Below are 23,233 nucleotides of genomic sequence, written 5' to 3' on the forward strand. Positions count from 1 at the left end.
TTGACTTTTGAATTGAATTTGAGTAGCCAGTGGCGGAATATTTCAGATGTCTAGGATTTTCCCCCCACACCAAACTGGCGTTGATGCAACACTATATTTCCCGCCCGAATTCAAAAGTTGAGATTCATTCTTTGGGCTTGCGGTTTGACGTCACCCTGTTTTCTTTCCATCCCAAAAAGAAAAAAGAGACTCGGTCGGATGAACAAATACAACTTTGCCTGGTTCTTTCTTCTTCTTTTTTATCTCTTACCTTTAAAAACCCACCACCTTCCTCCTCCCCATTCAAAACCCCCCCTGAATAGTACAGTCAACTGCCGCCGTGGCGCTGCCGGCACACCTGAATCGAAAGAAGAAGGGAAAAACTGGCGGGTTCCGACTGGCGGGTTACCAGTAGCGCTCCGACTTTTGTCGAGTCGAGTCCGACCACGTGCGATCAGCAGTAGCAGCAGCTCATCAGCCATTTTTCATCAGTGCCCCCCACACATACACTATTTCTTTCACATCAACTTTGTGCTCATCTCCGGATTTCTAATGACATCACAGAATTAAAATTCAATTCCAGTGTTTTGTGAGCAGACAGCAGAGAGCAGTTTCGGTGTGTGTCTTTTGTATTTTCACGACAAGTTGGAAGGTGCCCACGCTCCGCCATTCGACTGGGTAAGTCGACCCTTTCATCCACGTTCATCTTTGCATTAGGTGTGTTATTGGTAACGCAGTTTGTCGTGTAAACTTTGGGCCCGGTGCTGCGTGTGTGTTGTAGTTGAAAAGTTTTGTTTTGAGGAAACTGAACAGAGGGGCCAGAATCACCGGCATCTCGTCAATCAACGGAGATAATTGGTCTCGCACTATTAACACTGTTATAATAACGTCGTCTAGAGATTTTTCTTTCTGCCACAGCCATTTACGAAAAAGAAATAAGTCTGAATCTTTTTTGGGGGGACGTTTTTCTTTTAGTGCACTTGGCGTTTTCGTTTCTGTGGGTGGACACACACTAAAGTGCTAAGCTATTATTATTCAATGGCGGGATTGTTTTGTTCTCGCTTTGGTTTGGCTCAATTTGGTTCAGCAGAGAAAGAAAGTCATGCGAAATGAAAATGGCCTCCCCACGTTTCGGATTAAGTTTTCAACAGGATCCTCGGAAAAAAACTATCTAGACTAAAGTAGAAAAGGTGTGTGCCAAAATAACTTTTGCGCGAAAAAGAGAAAGAAACGGAAAGAAGCGACACAATACTGTCAAGGGCCGCCACCCGGCGTGTCACGCACTTGAGAGAGCCGAGAGAAGCGATTCAGCACACGGACGACTCGCGTCACAGGCGGACAAAAGTCAAAAAGGGGGTCTCAGACTTGAGCACGAGAGGAGACGGGATTTTTGGCGTCTTTGGTCGAGTGCGCACACATTCCATCCGCCGTTGGTATTCTTCTAACTTTCGCTATAATCCCCACCTTCAACCCTGGGCTGGCCGGCCCTGCTCACAGGCCGGCTAATATAAACATCACTGCTGCTGCTGTGCAACTGACTTCCGACTCGATTAAGTCCGACTCTCCTCTCTTCTGCGATGTGATGCCCAGTCTGTTCCAGTGTCATTCACGTCACTGCGCACAGACAGAAAACAACAACACTCTGTCCGTTTCTATCCCCCACCCACCCCCACTCTGATGGACGAGGGTTTCAGCAGCTCTTCGATTTTCTACAATTATTTTTTTTGTTGTTGTTTCTAGCCGGAACAAGGTCATCCGGATGCGTCGTGCGGAATTTTTTCTTTTCGTGGGAGGGAACCCAACGATTGGTAAAAACCGTCTGTCGGATTCCATCGCTGTTCCATTAGTTGCATCTCGCGCTGGCTGAAATCGCGTCTGTGTCTATTTGTTCGGCCAACAATCGTTAAAAAAAGGGAAAAGAAAAGGAGTGGGAAAGGTTGTAGGATCCAGAGTGCTGCTCCTGATGCTCCTGCTGCTGTGTATACCTTTGCCTAGTAGTATGTGTGTGTCTATTTCTCCGTGTGTTTATTTCTTCAGCAGAATAGCCAGGCTGGGTGAAGGGGGGGAAAGTTACACACACGGTCGCGCCGTTATTCCGGTCAGACAGCCGCTTTTCTTTTTTCTTCCTTCCGGATGGAGTTTCTTTCTGCCACCGAGAGAAAAGGAAGAAAAAATAAAACCGGATGCGATCAATCGATCCAAGTGGATTTTTTCAATTTTTGCGTATCATAGCATTTCCTGAGCCTTTATTTAATGAATTAATGGATTGGAATTAATTATCTGGATTGAATTTGTTTAAAAAAAGAAAAGAAGAAACGGAAGGAAAGGGAGGAAGGGGGAAGGCGTGTGTTGGAGTTATCCGGTCTGGGCTGTTAACGAGACGACGCCACTGTCTGTTCTTAAAACCATCAGCAACTCATCCAGTTAGAAAAGCATTTCGCCCAGCGGCTGCTGCTAACTCTCGTCGAGTGTTGCCTGTTCCCCTCGATCCGCTGGAGAATCTATTTGAGAGGTGATAGATAAGGGGGGCCACCACCACCACAGCAGCAGCAGAGGTAGAAAATAAATAAGGAGGAGCCAGGCAGCAAATATAAAGCTCACCCGTTTATACCTTCCCCACATAGTTTGGCTCATCTCCAAAACGCGCGCGCAAGTTTCAAATGTTTTTTGGTTTTGTTTTTTTTTTCCTTCTGACATACAGTGAATGTCGAAAAAATTGGATCCAGTTGATGGCGGCGTCAAATGACGGCCAGGGGGGGGGAAAGAAGAAAAAAAAACAAACAAAGAAAATTTGATTGGAAAAATCCCAAAAGAAAATGGGGAAAAAACATTTTTATTTTATTTTTTCGCTCTCCTCCTTTTTCCCGTCCGCCGGATCACGATCCCATCATATCTGGCGATCCGCCTCTCGACTGCGGGAAGAATAAAAAAAAGGGCCGAAAAGAAAAAAAGTTTGGACGACGTGAAAGTTATACGAGAGATCTAAAGCCAAGATCTTAAAAAAAAAAAAACCTTTGATATCTTTTCTTTTTTTGTCTTTGGTGTCGTTAAATCCTTTTGGGGTTTTCTTTTTGTTTTGCTTGAAAATGAAAATGTACGTGTAACTGCTCTAGGAGGTAGCGACACTCCCCCCTCCGGATGTGTCTATATCAATCGGCGATGTTATCGCGCTGTAGAGTACAATGAAACTACCTCGCAACTTTCACGATGTGTTTGCATGAATAATTGGGCGTGATTCCAATCGCGGCGGTTGCTTCCCCCCAACATCCTAGCAGCTCAGTGTAAACAGAGTCAATTCCATCTGCTGTGTGAGCCGAGCGACTTTTGCTTTGAAATGTGGCTGGCAACGCTCGCAGCGACGTGTCATCTTTGTGTGCCAATTATCGGAACACACTGTTTTACTATTATGAAGGTAAGAGCGCGAGACATGGGAAGGAGGAAATGGGAAGTAGAATAAAAAAAAAGGGCGGAACTAGGTAAGGAAACTGAAAAGTCCACGAGATCAGATTTCACTCGGCGGAGAGAGGCTGCGTCTGTCAGAAAGCCAATTATTGAAATCAATACGACCCACTTAAAGAATCTGAAAAAAAAAGGAAAAAAAAAACCCCCAAACAGTCGACATGTGAAGGGAACTTTTTGATTTGATTTTTGTATTTTTCTTTTTCTTTTTCTTTGGGACGTTTTGTGTGTCGGCCAGAAGAGATTCGGTCACGCAGCCGCACCCTTGGCCGGTATTACGAATCGATCAACGATTTTTATAGACTGTGGAATGTTATCTCACGCATCTAGGGGTCCGTCGAGAAATCATTGGAAAACACGCAACTTGTATTCAAAACAGGTCCAGCTGTTTTCTTTCGATTATTTCGAAAGACACGAGAAATATTGGCCTCCCAATAAGGTCGTCGCCTCTGTTGGCCATTTGGCGTCAAATTTTATTTTCTTATTGAATTATTTATCGACCGTAGAGCGAGGCATAACTACAGCAGGACTCTGGCAGACTCTTTTTTCTCTATTGGTCGGGGTAAGCGCGGGAGGTCTTATCCAGCTGGGTGTTGGTTGTTATTGTTTTTCCTTTGTAACGGGGGGCGTTGGCACATTTGTTCTATGCTAACCGACGAAAAAATTCAACGGCACATCATCAAAATGGGCAACCCGAGAGAAATGTGAAATTTCAGCACATGGCAACGCGAGAGACGTGGCTGATTTGCCAGTTGGAAAAGCGGCCGGCAGAGAGAATGATGAAACGAATCCATTCCGGCCTCCGGTCTAATTAGCGTCTAGGAAATCAATAATGAAACAGGGGGGGGGGGGGGGGCTTTTGATTGCAGTCTGCTTGCAGTACTTGATGGTCTGAATTAGAGTTGAGTTCATTCATGGCCCAAGTCATGACTGTAGGAAGACAGTAGGATGCGGGCTGTGTCGGCTTTGGGCTGGATCCGGTCGTAGACAAATAATCATTTGAAAATCGAGAGAAGATTATTGATTAGCCGAGTCGGTCACGTTCCTTCCCTTCCGTCTCGTTTGTGTGTATCTTTTCTGCTGACGATGGCTCTTATATCCGATCAGCTCTTCCAGCGCCATCATCTGCTCCCCTTAAAGACTGGCGGGCTTTTTGGGCTCCCAACGAAAAAGGGGGGAAGCAGCAGCAGCAGAGCCCCCGTCTACTACTGCTACTACTGCTACGTATATAACGTAATGACCCCACCCCAATCAGCACTTTTGGCAATCCAATCAAGTGCCGCTGCTGCTCCTGCTCCTGTTTCCCTCTATACACAATTCAGGAGCTGGCCATAGAGCCAGGGACATCTCTTCTCCATGGTCCATAGTCTCTCGTTCTTATCAACTGGCAGATCTCGTCTTGATCTGATCAAACTCTGATGATGGAGAAACACCGTCAAAAAGAACATAACACACACACACACAGTGGCGAGAGACCATTTGTTTGTCTATTTTTTTCTCCTCTTTTGTTTCTTTTCTGCTGCGTCATTTCGATACGCGTGTGTAGTATTATGGTGTAGGAACGTAGTTATTAGTTTTATAACCCCGGCCATCAGAAATGTCACAAACATCAGGCCAACAGAAGAAAATGTGAAATGGGAGAAGAGATGATGAATCATCTCATCGTTTGCCGCAGCGCTACGGCACAAGTCGTTGCCGTCCATTGTCCGATTAATCGACACGGGAGAGTCGAAAGGAGAAGGGATAGTGTATAAACCGTTGGGAGAGAAAGAGAGAGAGGGACAAAAGAGAGCAGAAAAAGAGCAACGACTGCAACAATGTCGATAGAGCTGGCTCTCTTTCTCCATATTGCGTCCGTGTCCATATTCGGTACACGGACAATAAGAAGAGTTCACAGTTGGCGAGTATAACTCCCCCCTCCCCTTCTTCTTTACTTTACATTATGCTGGACCAGCCGGCAGGAAAAAAGGGCTCGGCTATCGCGAAAATTCCAGCCACCATCGATAGGCTTCTTCAACAAGTACATTTTTATATTACAATGAAAGGATGAAATTTCTCTTTTTTTTTAAAATTGAAAAAGTTCAAAATTGACAATACGAACATTCTCTCGTTAAAAAGAGGAGCTATTACTAAGGCGACAGCTGCCGAGCCCCTGTCGTGGCATCCGCCGCTCAGCTGGTGTTTACCCATCGCTGGATAACTCTACACACACACACACGGCTCTTGTTTACAGCACACAGTGTACACCTTGATCTATCTGCCTTCCAAATGCCGTTTAATGTCTTTCGTTCTTATCTTGTTTCGATACGGCTTCTCCACGGGGGGGAGGCCGGCGATAAAGGGTTTTTTTTTTTTGTAAATTTCCCGTTGAATCGGTTGGGACATCTGGGCTGGCTGGCCCACTCGTCACGCCCTTGTAGATCCGTTCATCCATCTTTTGATTCTATTCGCTTGTCCGTCGCATACTCGGCCGTTGCAAATGATATTCCGACCGCCGCTCTGTGTTTGTATTCCCCCCTCCATTGCCAAGTTTCCATTTCCATACGTGTCAGGAAAATATCGGGAATCCATTATTGGATCAAAATATCAAATGTACAAACGTAAAGTTGTTATAGGCCTAATAATATTTATTCGCTGCGTGTCAATCCACTTTCCTACACTTCTCTCTTTCCCCTGTAGGGGTGTGGAGTTAAAAGAAATGGCTCACGTATATAAAATGTGGCTGACGTCGTTTTGGGTTGTGTCGATCGACGTCATCGATGGTTGGGGCGGATCCTTCTGGATGGGACAGTCTCATTCACCCCCTGAATTCTATTTTTTCTAGTTGTTGGGAAAAGAAATTCGATTGTCACTGAACCGATTGACAGACGCTGTGTTACTGTCACTTTCAGCGTTTTCAACTTTTTACACCCACGAATAGGTTAGCGAGCTTTGATTGAACAAACTTGTCTAGTCGGTTGCCAACGGCGACGTGAAAGTCGCCAGCCATTTTATCCGGCGGATTCATTAATTGAGTTGAAATTTCTAACGAAAATGCGACCGTCGTTACTAATGAATGAGAGGGGGGTGACCTCATCCAACTTGATTGTTGACGTAACAGAAGACGCGGGACATTTTGACCGTCGTTATTTGATGGCCGTCGTGTCTTTTTAATTGCTCAGACGTGCAAAGCGGGGCAGGTGGTATCCTATACCGGCCAGCTTTTTCCCCTTTCCTCCTGGCCAGCTCCATCGCCATCCAATTTCCAAGTTGCTCTGCAGAGAGCACAACAGCGAGCACAACAGCGAGCGGCAAGCCAACTGGCTGACAGAAAACACACAAACTCCCCGGAAGAAAACGAAATGCGAGCGCTCGTTGTCCGGGAAACCCTCTGGCTGAAACCTTATTCCGAATAATTTGATGAGATCCTGATTGTTCACTCGTGCCAATCAACTTGTGTACATGTTGTTGATGTCATTTAGCTTAAGTGAGACGTGATTTCTTTCGTGAAAACTTTTTTTGTTTTTTGTTTTTTGTTTTTTTGGGTTTTTTGTGCTCCGACTTTATCGACTGACGTTGTTTTTCTTTTTCCTTGTGTAGGTCGTCGTTTTCTATTGGCAGTTGGTGAAGGCCTACCCCTAATCAGGAGCTGCTTTGAGTTAATAAGGAGGTGGATCGAGCGCCTTTGTTGTTACGGGCCGATTGCTGACGACTGGTCCCTGCAACAACACAACAACTAATAACAGTGGCCTGGTGCTTTGAGTCAATGTACGCAACACACTGTGCTGCTCCGCCGCCAGCACGTCGCTGGGTCCCCGAATGTTGGCGTTGCTGCTGATGCCAACTCATCGATCTGTCGGAAGGCCACTAACATCACACCACACACCCAAGTGGCACAGCAGAAGCTGCTGACACGAACCAAAGGCCTACTAGCACAGCACCTCGGCAAGTGCGTGCGTGCGTGACTGGAGAGACGTTTCGCCGCTGCCAGTCTCTCTCTCATCCGGATTTTTTTTTCTCTTCTTCTTCCAACTGTGTGCCCCTAATAAACTCCTACATGTAGGAGTCGAGAGTGTCTGCTGGACTGGACTGAGCAACGCTCCATTCGTTTTCCTCCTCATTTTCTCCGCCCGATTGAGACTGAGCGTTGGTCACTTTGGCATCAACGCCAGCAGGAGCTCAGAGTGACAGTGACACGCACGTCGACCTCCTACCCGTCAAGAAGAATAACGTGAGACACAGTGGGTGGCCTAGAAATTCTAAAAAACAAAATAAAAAGGATCCTGGAAAGTTTTTGTGACGGAAATCCCCATGACGACCGCTGGTAGGAGCTCAAAAGTCAAGAGGATGCTGCAACTAACCCAGGACGGTGGTTCGTCACGGTCCGGAGACGTCGCCGGACATCACTGGCACTCGACATCCCGAGGGATTGCTCGTATCCCGTTCTCTTCTGGAGGAGCCCAAGAGGCAAAAGGTGAAAGAGGATCGGAAAGTGTTGTTGGAAAGAGAAGAAGAAGAAGAAGTGAAACGGGATCGAAGGAGCCACGGAGACTTGCGTTGCAGCTTCGACTTGCTCATCCCGTCGCTCGGCTGCTGCTGGCCCTTTTGCTCTTGACGCTAATGGCGTGTCGACCGTGTCACGGTCACGATCCCGAGCTCTTCGACATGGACGACGAAGATGGTAAGTTCCATAAAGGAATCAATCCTTTTTTTTTACTTTCTTTTCTACTTTTTTTCTCTTCCGGCGAGATATTTTCTTTTAGATCAAACCAAACAGCAACTCACACACTTAAAATCATTCATCATCTTGTTTTTTTTACTTACTCCCCTACGGCTTTTTTCAATTTTTTTTTACGTCGCTCCTTATGAGAGAGAGAGAAAGAGGAATTTACTTTTTATTTTTCTCGAGGGGACTTGTTTGTTTGCTTGAGATTTTTTTCCTTTGTGGATATCATCTATCAAGTTTTCCAGCCATTCTCGATGCTCTTTTTCCTGCTGTCCAAGTCGACTACCCACTTTTGGATTCACTCAGAGAGCCGGTCATTAATATGCCAAGCAACCGATCCTTCCTCTCGATCCTAGTCGTCTTCGTCGTCCAATAATCTCACAAAAGAAGGGAAAGCTTTTTATTTATTTTTCCCGTTGCCCGTCTATCAAAAATGGCCTCCCCCCCCACTTTTTTGTGTGTGTTGGATACAGTTATCAAGCAGCAGGGGCAGAGACTTTGATCTTCCGGTGCTCCTTTTCTGCTCCCATGTATGTGTCTATCCATCTTCCATCCCTGACTGGGCTGCCGGCTCCATCCGCCAGAAGCAGACGTCGTAGATATTAGTGTGGTCTGTTCCCGGGCTCCTAAGGCGACATCACACAACATATCGTCCCTCCTTTTTTTTCTACCGGAAGATTCTTTCATCTTGTTCTATTTCACCATTTCATCGGATTGCGGGAATAAAAAAAAAGAGCCTTTACCTAAGAATCAAAGAGATCCTCAGTCGCACACAAACTCAGGAGGGTGATTGCACCTACGCCTCTATTGTCGATAAAGGCTTACGTTCGTTGGGTGGAAAACTTTTTGGATATCGAATTTTTACCCGCCAAATTCAATATTACTGCATTCCCTTTAAAACAGAAAATTTTTTCCCCCCTCGCTCCCGTTTGAGGAAAACCGAGCGCCAACCTCAAAGTCAATTGGAATCGATGGCGAGTGACTTTGTTCTCCTATCTCCTTTTTTTTTCTCTCGCCAGGAGCTCCCATCGCACAATCGACAGCAAATGGCCTGACATTAGTCCCTATCTTGGCCCCCTTTTTCCATCTCATTCTCACTCCCTCTGCGGATGAGGAAAAGAACCTCCACCAAGAGATTGGTTGGTGCTCCTTGTTCCGGATAGATTCTATGGATCTTGGGAGAGAGAGAGAGAATACTTTTTTTTCCCCTTTTTTCTTCGGCTCCTTTTTCTTTTATTCCTTTTTCCGTTAAGGGCACAACGTTGGAGCAAAAGGGATCGATGTCTTTATTCCTTTCCTAGATCCCCCCCGCCATCTCTCCTGTGAACGAGGATTGTCCATTGCCCAACTGAGAAATGAGAATTCACGACGGATAGAAAGAAACTTGGATGCACAGTAGCTGGTGTGGCAAAGGCAAAACAGGAGCCACACACACACACACAACCGCCGTGGTGCCGGTTGATTGAAAAACTTGAAAAGAGGAGGACAATAGGATCGGCTCCTTCTCTCCTTGTGCGCTGATGATGTGAGGCGACGAATAAGCCCCTTCCTCCCGCAGTGCATTGAAAAAGGGTAAAACGAGGCGCTGTGTGCATACATTTATAACGGCGCCGCCCGTCGACCAGAGATTGCGTTGACACTGCTGTTTTTCCATCTGGATCATCATCATCACCCCCCCTCCTTTTTTTTTCTCTTTCTCTCTTCAAAGGATCGTCGTCTTGGCGTTTGACGTGTACCTACTTCGCCTATAGACTTTTGGGCTGATCCTTCTCGCCTCATAATAAGAATGAGAAATGGCCACAATGTTCCTTTGAACCTTCTTCTTCTTTTTTTCTCTCTTTCGGTTGGAATAAATAAGAAATATTGCGACGGGTAACATTTTGCGGCTAGTGATGCGGAACATCAACTCGATTGAACGATAAATAATGATGAGCTCTTGGTTTCCCGCGGCTGACAGATTGGATAGATCCATTTCCCGTGCTGCTGCTCCCGAAACCTGAAAGTCATTTCTCTTCCGGTCAGACAGAGATAGACAACTAGTAGGGAGGGTGGGGTGGTGGTGGAATTGCAGCAGCAGCAGTTGATACAGCTCCTGAGGGGGATCTACAAAATGACCGGGGTAATAGTGTGTATGTAATCCAATTGAATGCGCCCACAATGTTGTTACAGCTGAATTTAGAGACGAGAGACACACACTGAAGGCAGCGGCGTAAAAGGCTATAGGTTAATGAGTCGCGCATATTGGCGTCCATCAGGATCAGAGAGGAGCAGCCAGTAGTGGCCGGAAGGTCCTTTCCTCTCGAGTTTTGATTGCTCTGCATCCCGAGCGGAAATGAAACATTGGCGCAAACATGACCGACTCCACCCCCGGCTACTAGTTTGATTCGGCTTCTTGTTTCATCATCCATCTATAGCCGAGATGCTGACTATTAGATGTAATGAACTAGTAGTACTACGTGTGGGCAACTCGATATATAGACATTGAGAAACTATAGGAGCTCAGTCTATAACTCATCATCTCTCTCTCTCAGGAGCAAAACACCCACGCGTCTATATCCGCACCCGACAGGTTTCCCCCCGACTATCCCATAATGTGTAATGGCTGGGCGGAAAAAGTCGCAACTTCTCATTTCGTCATCTGGCGGCAGTTGATTGGATTCACGGCGACCGTGTGCCGTATCTGGGCGACGGAAGAAACAATTTCTAGGGTTTTATTACAAACGGGCATGGGCTGCCCTGCCTGGTGGAGCGCCAGTACAGTCTCTCGTCGACAACAATTGGAGCCGGCAGTATATCTCTACATGTTTGGCCCGAGGAATTCCAATATGAGATGACTCTGTAAAATATGTAGAACGTGTGATGACGCAAAATATCTGGAAAAATCGTGATGCAGTGGCGCATAACTACATGATTGAGCGTCATTTCCTCTCGTCTCATGCCGGCCCAATTGGAAACCCTCCCAACTGTTAGATGACAAATTAGGTAACAAAATGGTTCAAGTCGCGTTATTAATAAATGACGAGCGCCGGGGGCAATTCCATTTTGACGTGGTTGTTGTTGTTGTCAAAAGTTTCGCCTTATTGGTTTTCTTTTTAGACTCGACCGTCGCAGGAGGCGGCGGCGGCGGCCGAGTTCAATTCTCCATCACGTACACACTAGTTGTCACGCATCCTATCGTCATGGGAATGATAATATCGATTTCCGTTGGACTTTTTTTCCTTTATCTTTTTTTCCTTCTTCCTTTCTGCGTACCGATAGACTTTGAGAGAGTTGGCTCGCACGGATACCGCACATGGATTATTCAACTGAACGGGACCAGTGAGCCGTTCTCGCTCGTACCCGAGAAATAACTTGTACCGCCTCAAAAGTATGGCTCGCCGCTGCTCCGACTATTTTGTCTTTAGTTTCCCTCAATCGTAGGAGCTCTTTTACGAGTGACTACCGCTCGTCTCGATGATCGATCCCAATCGAATTACCGGAAGGTCTGCTGTAATGAAATTACAGTTGGAAAGCTTTTGTTATTGGTTATCAAACTTCAATGACATGACGAGAAATTGCGCAACGTTTAGACCAATCCACCGTGAGAGACGGACGACACTAGTAGGGAGTCGATAAAACCAAAAGTTAAAAATTTTCTTGATTTATTTTTGATTACTTTTACTGAATTTTTCAAAATGATAAAGTGCTGAGTTGGTGAATTGCTGATTGGAATGTCTCCTACGATCCTACATGTCCCACTTAACTGTGTGTGTTTCCTCTTTATTTAACCAAACGTTAAGCGGCTAAGAAACTAAACAATCAATAAGCTTACATATGATCATGTTTCATTTTTTGCAATCATGCCGCTTTAACACGAATGACTAACTCGGGACGAAATCTTAACAAAAAAAAACGCGTATGTACCGTTGTTTAACAAAGGAAACGGAGCCCTGGGCACCGACATCGTTCAACTGACAGGTAAGGATGAATGTGTCGGATGAGAGCCAAGCAGCTCGCATGATGAATGCAAAAGCATCTGCTTGGGTGTTGTGTTGTTTCTTTTCTGCTTGATTTCTTTACGTTTCACTTCCGTTCACCCCTCTCTTTTTATCGCTTGTGTCGTCTTGTGATCGAGAGAATGAGTTGCATCAACTCGATGATGTGTGTGTGCACACCTTGACCCTGTTACACTCCGCTGGATGGATGGATGGATGGATGGATGGCATTCAAACGTCTGTGAAAAACCGTCACGATAATAACTTATGCTCTGCCATCATTATCGCCCTGGCCGTTGCCTTCCATCGTCGCATGCTGGGCTGCTTATCTTGACGTGCATTTTTATTCACAACCCCCACCCATCATAGCAAATGAAGGCGACCCCCCCACATCTTTTCTATAGCTTGTTTTTGGCTCCATTTTCTTCCGGGGGAGGGGGAGGTGTTGTTACTTGTTATCGTTTTGTGGGTTTTTCTTCGTCTTGATGATGTATACATTTACACACTAGACTGCACGAGGGTGGGAAAGAAAAAGATAGAAGGGGGTGATAGCCCAAGCGGGAGGATCGATCCATCATCACGCTCTCCCCCCCATCCAGTACAATACACACGTGGATGGATCGTTGCAACTGGCTGGGGGTTTCTTTTCCCTTCGAAAACTTCCATTGCGGACGTACCGGCCTTGTTATTATTATTATTATTATTGCTATTATTCGTCTTTCGTGTTTGTTTACCTGTAACGCGCTGGGAGGTTGAGTACTCCAGGTGGGAGGGTTAGAAGTGGGCGTCGAGTGTATAGTACATACCGATTTCTGATGAGGGAGAAAAAGAACAAACACAAAAGTTTTCTTATTTTCCTGCGTCCTTCAATGGCGTCCAAGGATATGGGAAAGGTCGAAACTATGGCCGGTCGTGTTGGAGCAGTTCACGTTTCGTGCACACACGAAGACGGATGAGGCTATTAGAACGTTGCGGGGACTGGGATGGGGAGGGTGGTAGAAGGGAGAATTCATTTGTGATATAGGCGGGTTGTTGGTCCTCCCACCAGGTGGTAAACAGATTGGAAGTGCAATAATTTGATCAGATGAAGGGTAATAAGTTAATAACTACGCCTATAGATTTTCAATATAAAGTCGAAACCTTCGTTTTTTTTTTGGGAGGGGGCTCCTCCCACAAAGTTAATGTGGGATAATACAGTATATCTTTTTTCTAATCAAAAGTAATTTAAACTGGGAATTTATTTTGAATAAAATTCCTCGAGTTTTAAAAACTGTTTCAAACTTTTAAAGTCGGTCGGTTGCTGAAGAAAACGGCAGTGGTGACGCCATATCGGGCTTCGTTTATTGTTTGCCTGTCACGACATTTATTTTATTTTTTTTTGCTCTAATTTTATTTCTTGTACATTGATATGGCTTTATTATCTTGTTATATTGATGTCGTAAGGAATGCTGACTCGCGCTTTTTCACTTTTTTTTAAATGTCAACTATTTGGTTACTGTTTACTCATTTTTCTCCACCTTTTTTTTTTGAAACGCCAGGACCGTTACAACATGTCGTCAGCGTGGTGAAAGGCAAGACGAACCTGCCGTGTGACATTACTCCTCCTGTTGAGGACGATCAAGCCAGTTTGGTGCTCTTCTACAAGGACGACGCGAGTCCATCAATCTACACGTGAGTTCCACCTGATTTATTCATTCTTCTCTTACGTCAAACGGTCTGTGTGTTTTGGGGCAAGATTCTAATTAGTTAGCTCAAACGATTACTAATTCATCGTGTGTCTGTTATTAAATCGTCGAGTCCACTGTCCTATTCCATTCATAGAATATGAACTCGTTCCCAGTTCCATATCAAATGGACAGTATGTCTGCTCATTACCAGGCAAACAGGCAGATGTGGAAGGGAAAAAAAACATAACGAGTGGAACGAGTTAAGATTTATAGTGGGTCTGAGTAGACGTGTACGACGTCATTGGGGCCAGAAGGAAGAAAAAGTATTTTTATAAGCCATCAACAAAGAAAGAAAACAACTTTTTACGAGTTGCAGCTACTTCACATATCCCAGTCGTTGTGGACGACGACGACGGAGACTAGGCGATTGATGATGTAGTCACAAGTAGCCAGGGACATTTAAAACTTTTAACGATAATTTGGTAGCTCATTTAAACATTGTGTTTAGACGTTACCGTAGTGGGGCCCAACGTCTTGTTTCCTTTTACCTATAAATAAAATTGCGGCGGCTTTCGCTCGATGTGACCACCCAGCTAAAAAAAAAAAAAGAATGGAGGAATTTAACGACGGGCCCGATGTCACAGCGCCGTTAAAAACCGGTTCTCTTGTTCTTGTTCCGCGTTTTACAACTTCCGCTGGCAACTTCTTTTCCCCGAGACGGGAGTGGGCATTATGTCCTCTCACCAGAAAACTCCGACAAAAAGGCAACGACAGAAAAAGAAGAAGAAGAGAAATGGCCGTCCCTTATTGCGCTGCGCGTGATTCTTTTGTCGTGCAGAGTTCGACCCCGACCGAGGTGTATTTCACGGTTCGCTGGCCCATCGTTGGTTAGGGGGGTGGGAGGGAGAAAAAAAGTTCTTCTTCTTTTCTTCACAAAATGTAAGGAAAGTATAAAACCTTTTGTTATCTCGACATTCGCAGTCGGCCGTTTCCTTCGATTTCTTTTGTGCCGTCGACAAGAAAAAGAAAAATCCGGTCATCTCCGATTCCTTCGTCCGCTGGAAGAACAAAATTTCCCAGTGGGGATCGAAAACCTGCCACTAGAGCGTTTGAAATGTTTACGGGTCTTGTGGGGGACATGCAAAGACGACTAAATACGTCATCACAAGTGATGACTAAACGTTGACCAGAGTCGTCAAAAACGAAATGGGTCGTCGGGTTCTTCTTTTTACGTTTCCGTTGGGCAACAAAATTGGACGTACCGCAAACCGCAGAAATCGGCCGTCTGTGTGTGTGTGTGGCAAACAAATTGAAATGGCGCAAGAAAACCGATTTCTTTTATTTTTCTTTATCGCCGAATCACGATTTTCGTGTTGTGCAATGACGTCATTAATCCTCGTCGCCAAAATAAATTTGGTCGTTTTCGCCTCGACGGCCTCGACAATGACTAAAGACACGGGACTCGGGACTGTGTGGGTGGCTGGGCGGGAAAAAAAAACGGGAGCGGGGATATGAAGCCCAGTCACGTCTCGACCATATACAATAGCTCAAGCATTACATTAGAGAGGCAGCACTGGCTGGGCCAGCCATCCAGCTCAGTGATGTTATTATTCCTCAGACATTACATGACCCCCCCTCAGATTCAATAGAATATCATAGACTTGTCGTTCGTTTCCTTTTGTCGCATCACGAGTTGCATCTAGCCGACATGTTTACTCTCTCTATGTAAGTTGCTGGCAAGGTGGGCATGTAGTATTAGAAACTGGCGCATCTGTGTAGTAAGATTTTCATTTATACAAAACTTACCTGTCGACGTGCATCTCAAGGATTTATAGAGATTTCTGCATTGGAAATCGGCCGAGCCTTTTGTCTTGTTCGCCGTCAGATTTAATAAATTCGTAATAAGCCGTCGCCATGACAACTATAGAAAATAATCGTCCCGATACCATTTCCAATCGAAAAATACGAAAACTGGTTCACCGTAAAGTTTCTTGGAAATTTTACGATGAATACCGTTGCCATGCGATGGAGGGGATTTACGTATTGCTCGAATCCCCCCCCCCCCCCGTCTCCTTTACAATCCGATGATGCAAAGACGGCCAGCGTACGGTTGATTTACTATTCATTTACGGTACGACAGGTACGACGCACGAGACAAGTACGCCAACCGGCCACGCCACTGGTCCGATGACAACGTCCTGGGCAAACGAGCTTTCTTCTCCACGGTCCTGATGCAGAATAATTATTCCTCTTCCGGATGCCTCATGATCGACAATGTACGTGAAGCGGATGCTGGACTCTACCGGTGCCGCGTCGATTTCAAACGATCGCCCACGCGCAACAGCCGAGTCAATCTCACCGTTGTCGGTAATGAATTTTTCTCTCTTTTTCATTTTTCAACCGTTTCATCTTTTCTTCTTCTTCTTCCGTCTCTTTGATTGTGTTCTTGTATCCCATTTTTCGATTGTTATCTCTACATTGTTCCCTTTTCTTTCTCTTTCTCTTTTCTTTCGATGCAGTTTTTATTCTTATATTTCGTTTTTCATTTGCGTGCTGGGCCGTTCGTTCTCCTTTAACTCCGGGACCCGCCGCTTTTCATAAAGATAAGGAGTTGCGGGGGGTGGGCAGGGAGGGCAAGCGATCCATCAGATTGCATCACACACGGAGTGCGGATGAACGCCTTGACGCGGGGCGCCATCATCCCTCAAAGACAATCAAAGATTTTTCCACCCTCTTCTTATTTTTTTTTTTGGTTTTGTTTTCATCCGGCGGCCCCCGCCTTGGCTGTGCTGTCCGTTTCGACCACCTCTCGCACTGTGTGTCTGCTGCCCTCCTATTGCTGGACGCGGTCGGACACGTTGCAGTCATGGCAAGGAGATGGATCGACCAAATCATCGACCATCCGACCGCACAGTCTCGTCGGGTTCGGCTGCTTTCTTTCTTTCCTCCTTTTGTTTCTGTATGGACAAAAGGTTTTTGATTCATCGGCTGGTATGTGGTAGAGGGTCCCAGTCAACACATCACCACGGACCGGTGCTGATGTGTGTTCTCTCTCTCGTCCCGGAATAAAACAAATAGAAAAGATTGAAACAAAAAAAAAAGGGGGAGGAATAGAACAATTCCATCATCAAGATGAGTGGTGATGAGATTGAGAGATGATGAGGGAGAAATGATTACATATACAGTCAGCTAAAGGGCTAAAGTATCCAGCACGGCTGTCTGAATCGATGAAGGCTACATCTATTTTCTTTTTCTTGCCAGGCCGTTATTCTTTAGTATCCATTTCCTATTAATTCAGAGTCATTTATTCAGACTCAAGTTGGATGGAATTGTATATGGCCAGAGGCTAACAGGATTTCTATTGACTAGGGCCAGATTTCTATATATAGAAAGACCGTCATCATTAACACCGATGCTTGAATTTAGGCGCTCTGTACCAACTAGTTGCTCGATCCGTGACCTTTGCAGAACATGCAGCTTGTTGGCGTGCTGCGTGATTGTTGATTGACTCTGTCCTGTGACATTTTTAATCTCGTGGCTGTCCAGCAGGAGACTCAATAACCTTTTCCTGATTTACCTTGTCGCTAGGCCTCTTTAGTTATTGATGGAATAGATTCTGGACATGCCAATTCTACGTCAGCCTCACTGAAACTGAGACGCCGTTTCAAATATACCACGACAAAAGAATTTGCGCTTTTAATCAAATGGCAATAGGTGCGCCTTTCGGGGAAAAGAGGGGAACGATAGGATCTAACGGAATGTGGAAATCGACTAGGCATTTTCGTGACGGTCAGCCAGCCTCTCCGAACCGCCAACAATGGGCACTCGTTATCTTCTCTAACATTGTATAGACCTATCTTTCTTCTTCTGTGGCCTTTATTTAACCGAAACATGGTAAAGCTCTGCTGCTGCTGCATCATCGCCAACATTATCATCATCAAGTCCTCGAAATATTTGGATTCCATTGTCGTGTATATTGACTCTTGGTGTGGGATTCGTCCTTTATCTCCTCCCTTGGCTGTCCGAATCCACCTACCGAAAAAGGGCAGAGATCTACGGGAGAGGGGAAACCCACTTAAAATGAAATGGGCAATAGTACTAACTAGTATATAACTGTAATGTACACACAATATGATTGCTGTCCATCTCCGATGTTTGTCTTGTGTCGTTGTTGTTATCTTTTCTTGAGATTGGAATTCTTTTCTATGAACTGTCAACTGTCAGTCAATCAACATTCTCTCATCTTCTGTTGCTTTTATCTCTTTTCTAGTTCCGCCCAAACAGATGAAGATCACGACCGAAAAGGGCGTAGATGTGGACGACATTATCGGTCCGTTTGACGAAGATGCGACGCTGATCCTCGTCTGCATTGTCACTGGAGGTATTTCAAATATTTCCGTTTATTTTTTTCCGGGTTTCAGTCAGTAGTTCAGTTAAGGAGATGCTGTTTATCTGTCGACGTCAATGGTAACTCCTATTCCGTTAAGTTGGTGATGCCCGTCGTATGGTTTAAATATTGTATCTGTCTAGCCACCCTTGTTTGGCGCTCATGAACTTGATGCGATCATCAAGTCTAGTTCAGTCTATTGTTGATTTACTCTTCGTGTACTGCTACTGTGATCACCGTGACTACTCATCTATATCTTGTGACCCATGTGATTACTACCGGGAAACAGCTGGGCTCCAGTCTAGCGGACGCAATCGAATCACAGAGTACGAAAAAAAAAGAAGGGCAAACAGAATCACTGGAGATAACGTAGAAACTTTCTACAATTTTGTTTGATACCTTTAAATAATTTCAAAAAAAAGGAGGGACTTAAAAAGAAAAGGCGAGTGCAGCAGTAGTATACGTTAGATTTAGTATTATAAATTTATATAAAGATCAGAGTTTGTTGTTTAGCTATGTCCAATTGACCTGGAAAATCTAACGAACTCTGCCAACTCCTTTTGATCATTTGTCTGGATTTTAAAGCAAAGAGTTTGGGAAGTCGAGTCAAGTTTTCGAGGGGCCCATCTCTCCTTTTCCCGTATGCCTTGTGATCTCGTCACGATCGATTGGAATCACTTGCGCGTCGTCTCTCTGCGATTGCCTTGAGAAGTCGGTAAACTAAAAAAGAAACAAACAAGGCTCGTTCACTAAAGCAGCACACAGCCTGGACTGATGTGTACACGGCCAATTGCAACTGTATACGGTGGTGGGCCTCTTCCTGCCGCGCTCGAGTTCAATTAATGCGGCAGAGCTAGGCGGCTGCAATCAACCTTATTCCCCTGAAACGGGGATCAAATTGAAAATGCCTGATTGATTGACTGGGTCGAACTCTTGATTGACGTGCATAGGTAACCCAACACCGGAAGTCACGTGGTGGCAAGAAGAGAGGATGATCGACCGTCACGCCGAAGTTCGACTTTCGGAGCAAGGAGTGGCCCGCAACGTCCTGCAGCTGGAGCGTCTGGGACGAGTCGACCTGCGCACCAAATTGTCCTGCCACGCATCCAACACTCAACTCTCGCAGCCGTTGACCAAATCCGTCGAGATCGAACTCAATCGTAAGTCTACCAAAATACTTTTTCTCTCTTTTTCTTTTTCTCTTCTTTTATTGACTCTGTCTGTGAGGATGGATACATTATTGGGTGGTGAGAGTTATGTAAGAAACTCTGCGAGAAAACAAACAAACAAAAAGTTGCCGGACTCCCGAAAAAAAATAGAGAAAAAATACCCGAGGGAAATTGGACTTGTGCTGGAACGTTGTCGCTCCTTTTTGATGGTCTCGCAATGGTCTTTTTCTCTTACTGTGCGACAAAATACCGTCATTGAAATGACACAGCTTAGGGATAGATAGAAAAGACTCGATTGTTTCGCCTTTTGTTTTTGTCGGCTGAAAAGGTTTTGTTTTGTTTTCTGATGACTTTGCCCGGGCTCTGACCCTACTGCGTTCGGCAGCGCTGTAAATTCCCTTTGCGAGAGTCTGCGATGATTTGATTGCGACAGAGACAACACGAGAGTCATGTTACCGTAAATGGCTGTCTAACATTTCTCTCCCGTGCTGAGACGCTGCTGCTGATGGTATCGCAATCGCTTGGCTCTCCTGGCCGTTCGTGTCGTGTATTTATGATGAAGCTGCTGCAGCGCATCATCATCCCAAAACAGGAGCGCAACTGGGTAATACCACGGGGGGTTACCGGAGCTGTTGCCAGAGACCCTGGCCCAGTCAGTTCCCGAGAGAGGAGAGGATCCCACCACGTCGTCTGGATATTAACAGGAACGATTCTCGTCAACTCGAAAACAAAAGAGAGAGAGAAGCTGGATGAGAGATGAAAGCAAAAGATGAGAAGGAGCAAGACATGTAATCATCCGTACACTTTTGCTACGTTATACCTTACACTGTGCCTGCAGATGTAGTAGCGTAATCCTCTGGGTTGGTTACGTCGCCTTCAGCGTCTCTTTGGGAAAGTCCCTACTTTTTTTTTGTTTTCTTTTTTTTTCTATCCGGATGCCGACCCACCGCCGGCCATCAAATGGATCAATTATCTATAGCTAAGGACGAACGTGCGTGTAATTCTCTCGGCGGCCATTATCAAGTCAAAAAGTAGGGAATGCAATGTAGCTGGGGGAGATGTAGTTATCCTTGTTATTTGTTTCCCTCCCAAAAGCCCCAGCTAGTCCAAATTATATCGATTAGTACGATTCCTTTTTTCTTCTTCTTCTTCTATTTGTTTTTTCTGTTTTGTTTCCGCGGAGAAGCGGATGGAAGTCTCTGGCTGCCTGGGCAAAGTGCTGGCAAATGGAACTCGTAATTTCCCCGCTTGATACGGACAGGGACACGCACCCAGCCACAATAGTCGGGCGGAACAACAACAACGGATTAAGTTGCCAGCCATCCAGCCATCCAGCTTCTCTCTCTCTATCGTCTTCCATTTTCTATTTCTATCTCAAGTGAAGAGAGGGGGGGTCCAAACGAGTTCTTGTTTTACGACGATGGGCCTTTCTCGCTGTGTCGATTTATCGCCTCCATCAAAAGAACCTTTAAAAAGAATAAAAATCCGGCGGAGACACACAGTGAGGCCTCGCTATTTACTACTCAACTACTCGACGACGAGCGCGCGCGCCGGGCTGGAGTGGATTTTCGAATCGACTCTGAAAGACGACGACGACGACGATTCCTGTAAGGGCGTATAGTAGTAGCCTCTAGTTGTTGGGTCGTCTATGTAACAGACAGACAGATAGAGAGAGAGAGAGAGTGCAAACTGTGAGAGATGTGTGAAGGCAATCAAGCCGTCGTCGCCGTCGTCTATTCGTTATTAGATCGTTTCCTCTTTTTCTTCTTTTTCTTCTTTTTTTTCTTTGTCCGGTCTACGCCCCCACAACGTCGTCAACATTTGTTACGATGGCCGCTCCTGGTGTGATGGCTCCTGGAGACTGCACACAATAGACACAAGACAGGCAGCAACAACAACAACAAAAGAGTCGTAAAAAGAAATACAAAAAAGAGCAGAGATATTGAGGACTCTCGGTTGGGATGGCAGCTGGACCCAGGCGCGGTCTCGTCGAGCCAAAACAAAAAACAAAAGAAGAAGAAAACGCAATTTGATGGCCCCCCGTCATAATGAACGGAGAGCCCCTTCGCAATCCGTCAGTGGCTTTTGTGTGTGCGCGTGCAACGATTGATAATTGCCGACGACGCTGCCCGGCCAAAAACAATCAATCCACGTCGGAAATGATTGACAAGAAAAGAAAAAAAAAGGAGTAGAATAAAGCAAAACAAACAACGAAAAAAGAGACCAACCAAAGTAAAACATGCGGGAGCAGTAGCATGGCTTCTAGTCGTGTGTGTGTCGTTGCTGGGATTGAGGGGGGGAACAGAAAAAAAAAAGAGGGAAAGCAAAACTAATAACGACATGAAATGCACTGTAAAACGATGGTCGCCAACTTGTTTGCCTGGTTGTTGTTATATGGCCGCAGACAATAAGTCAAAAAGGGAAGAAAAAGAAATGATATAAGTGGGTAGTAGACAGACGAGGTCATCGTTTAAGTACGTAACCACTCGAGTCCTTTTTTCCTTTTCTTTTCTTTCAAGCGGATTGCGTGTGTTTCAACTGAAATAAAAGCGAAACATTTCCTTTTCTCTTCTGTAGACCTTCTTCAATCTGTTCTCTTATGGGCTCCATTGAAAATTGATTTCTGGCTTTTCATTATTGTTTTCTTCTCGGAATGAAAGACGGTTCGGCAATCGAATCTCGGTCTTCCCTCTTGTTTGTTTTAAGAGAAGAAGAAGAAGATTTTTTCTTTTCTTTGTCTTCTCCTGGGTGGAAAATTGGGTCCGCTCGGGGCTCAGGAGGCAATTGAAAGGATTGAATTGAGCGACCTCGAGAGTTTGTGAGAGAAAACCAGTAGCCATCAACAAAAGGCAACACGTGATGGGAGAGAAAAAGCATTTTTTTAGTGGGGTTGGAAGAATGTTTGTATCCTTAAACATTTCTACCACAGAAAAGCAATCCAAGAGTCAACACGCAAGTCAGCGGCGACTGGAAAAAGGATCGGGGATGGAGAAACGCTATTCAACATCTTATAGATTGTTATTCGATTGGGGGGGAGAGACAAACTGATTGAGTTGCAGCCATGCATTCGAAATGAGAATAACCCAAACGACTTGACTATTCAAAGCTGAAAACTCCCCCCCCCCCCATTTTCCCAACGCGCCAGAGAAAATGTTTCGTTCATTTTATATTTTTCTTTTTTCCTCATCAACTTTTTTTTTTCGGGGAAAAACTCCTGCGGGCGATAGTGCCTTTGTTACGCTCGTAACAAGGCGAAACGCGTCATCGTCCTGTGCGCATATAGAGAGAGACATCATCGTGTGGCATCTGCATTTGAAATGGGAAACACACAAAATCCGAGGAATTCTTCTTCTTCTTCCTCCCCTCCCGTGTTATTTAGTCTTTTGAACCGACCGAATAAGTTTTTGGCCGACGACGAGAAATTCCCCCCAGACTTAATATATCATCTATAGCCTCGGCTTTATGTGTAGTAGTAAGTAGTAGTTGTGCTCCCTGTTTATTTTTTTCTCCCTCCGCCCATGGAATTGCAATCAAAGGCCACCTTGCTGACTGAACTTTATTAGACGTAGTAGTAGTACCGCGGCGGAGTAATGCCGGCTGATGACTGCACAAGTTGCTGTAGTACTCGCCGCGTACTTTTCTCTCTCCCTTGATGGCGCATTTATACCGAGACCCCTCCCAGTTGAAAGCAGCACATAGTTTATAGGAAGAATGATTTAGAAAACCAGGGCTTTTCGGAGTGAAATTCAAATGTGTGTGATCAATATCGGAGAAATGGAAGTCAGCGCGTTGAAGAAGTTGAAAACGAGCTGCTTAAGCAGGAATAACTAGCGGAATGGCTTTGTACCGGCATTCACTCGTCTCTCTCACTTTAATGAAAACAGTCGTCCGCT

General features: G+C 45.3%; 1 protein-coding gene across 4 annotated transcripts in view; it reads left to right on the forward strand.

Moving 5' to 3' along the window:
• The first annotated feature begins 386 nt into the window (after positions 1-386).
• The window catches only part of LOC124194386 (neural cell adhesion molecule 2-like), a 44,607-nt gene continuing 21,760 nt past the window's right edge, over positions 387-23,233 (forward strand). Inside the window, exons 1-7 of one of the 4 annotated variants that reach the window (XM_046588551.1) lie at positions 387-696; positions 7,018-8,098; positions 12,062-12,100; positions 13,656-13,788; positions 15,925-16,151; positions 18,055-18,165; positions 19,122-19,331. In XM_046588551.1, coding sequence (XP_046444507.1) covers positions 7,729-8,098; positions 12,062-12,100; positions 13,656-13,788; positions 15,925-16,151; positions 18,055-18,165; positions 19,122-19,331 — 1,090 coding nt within the window. In that variant the 5' untranslated portion in view covers positions 387-696; positions 7,018-7,728. The remainder of the gene's footprint in view (positions 697-7,017; positions 8,099-12,061; positions 12,101-13,655; positions 13,789-15,924; positions 16,152-18,054; positions 18,166-19,121; positions 19,332-23,233) is intronic. The other 3 variants (XM_046588550.1, XM_046588553.1, XM_046588552.1) reach the window with 3 other exon arrangements.

The sequence above is a fragment of the Daphnia pulex genome, chromosome 5 (assembly GCF_021134715.1).
Source record: "Daphnia pulex isolate KAP4 chromosome 5, ASM2113471v1".
Taxonomy (NCBI): Eukaryota; Metazoa; Arthropoda; class Branchiopoda; order Diplostraca; family Daphniidae; genus Daphnia; species Daphnia pulex.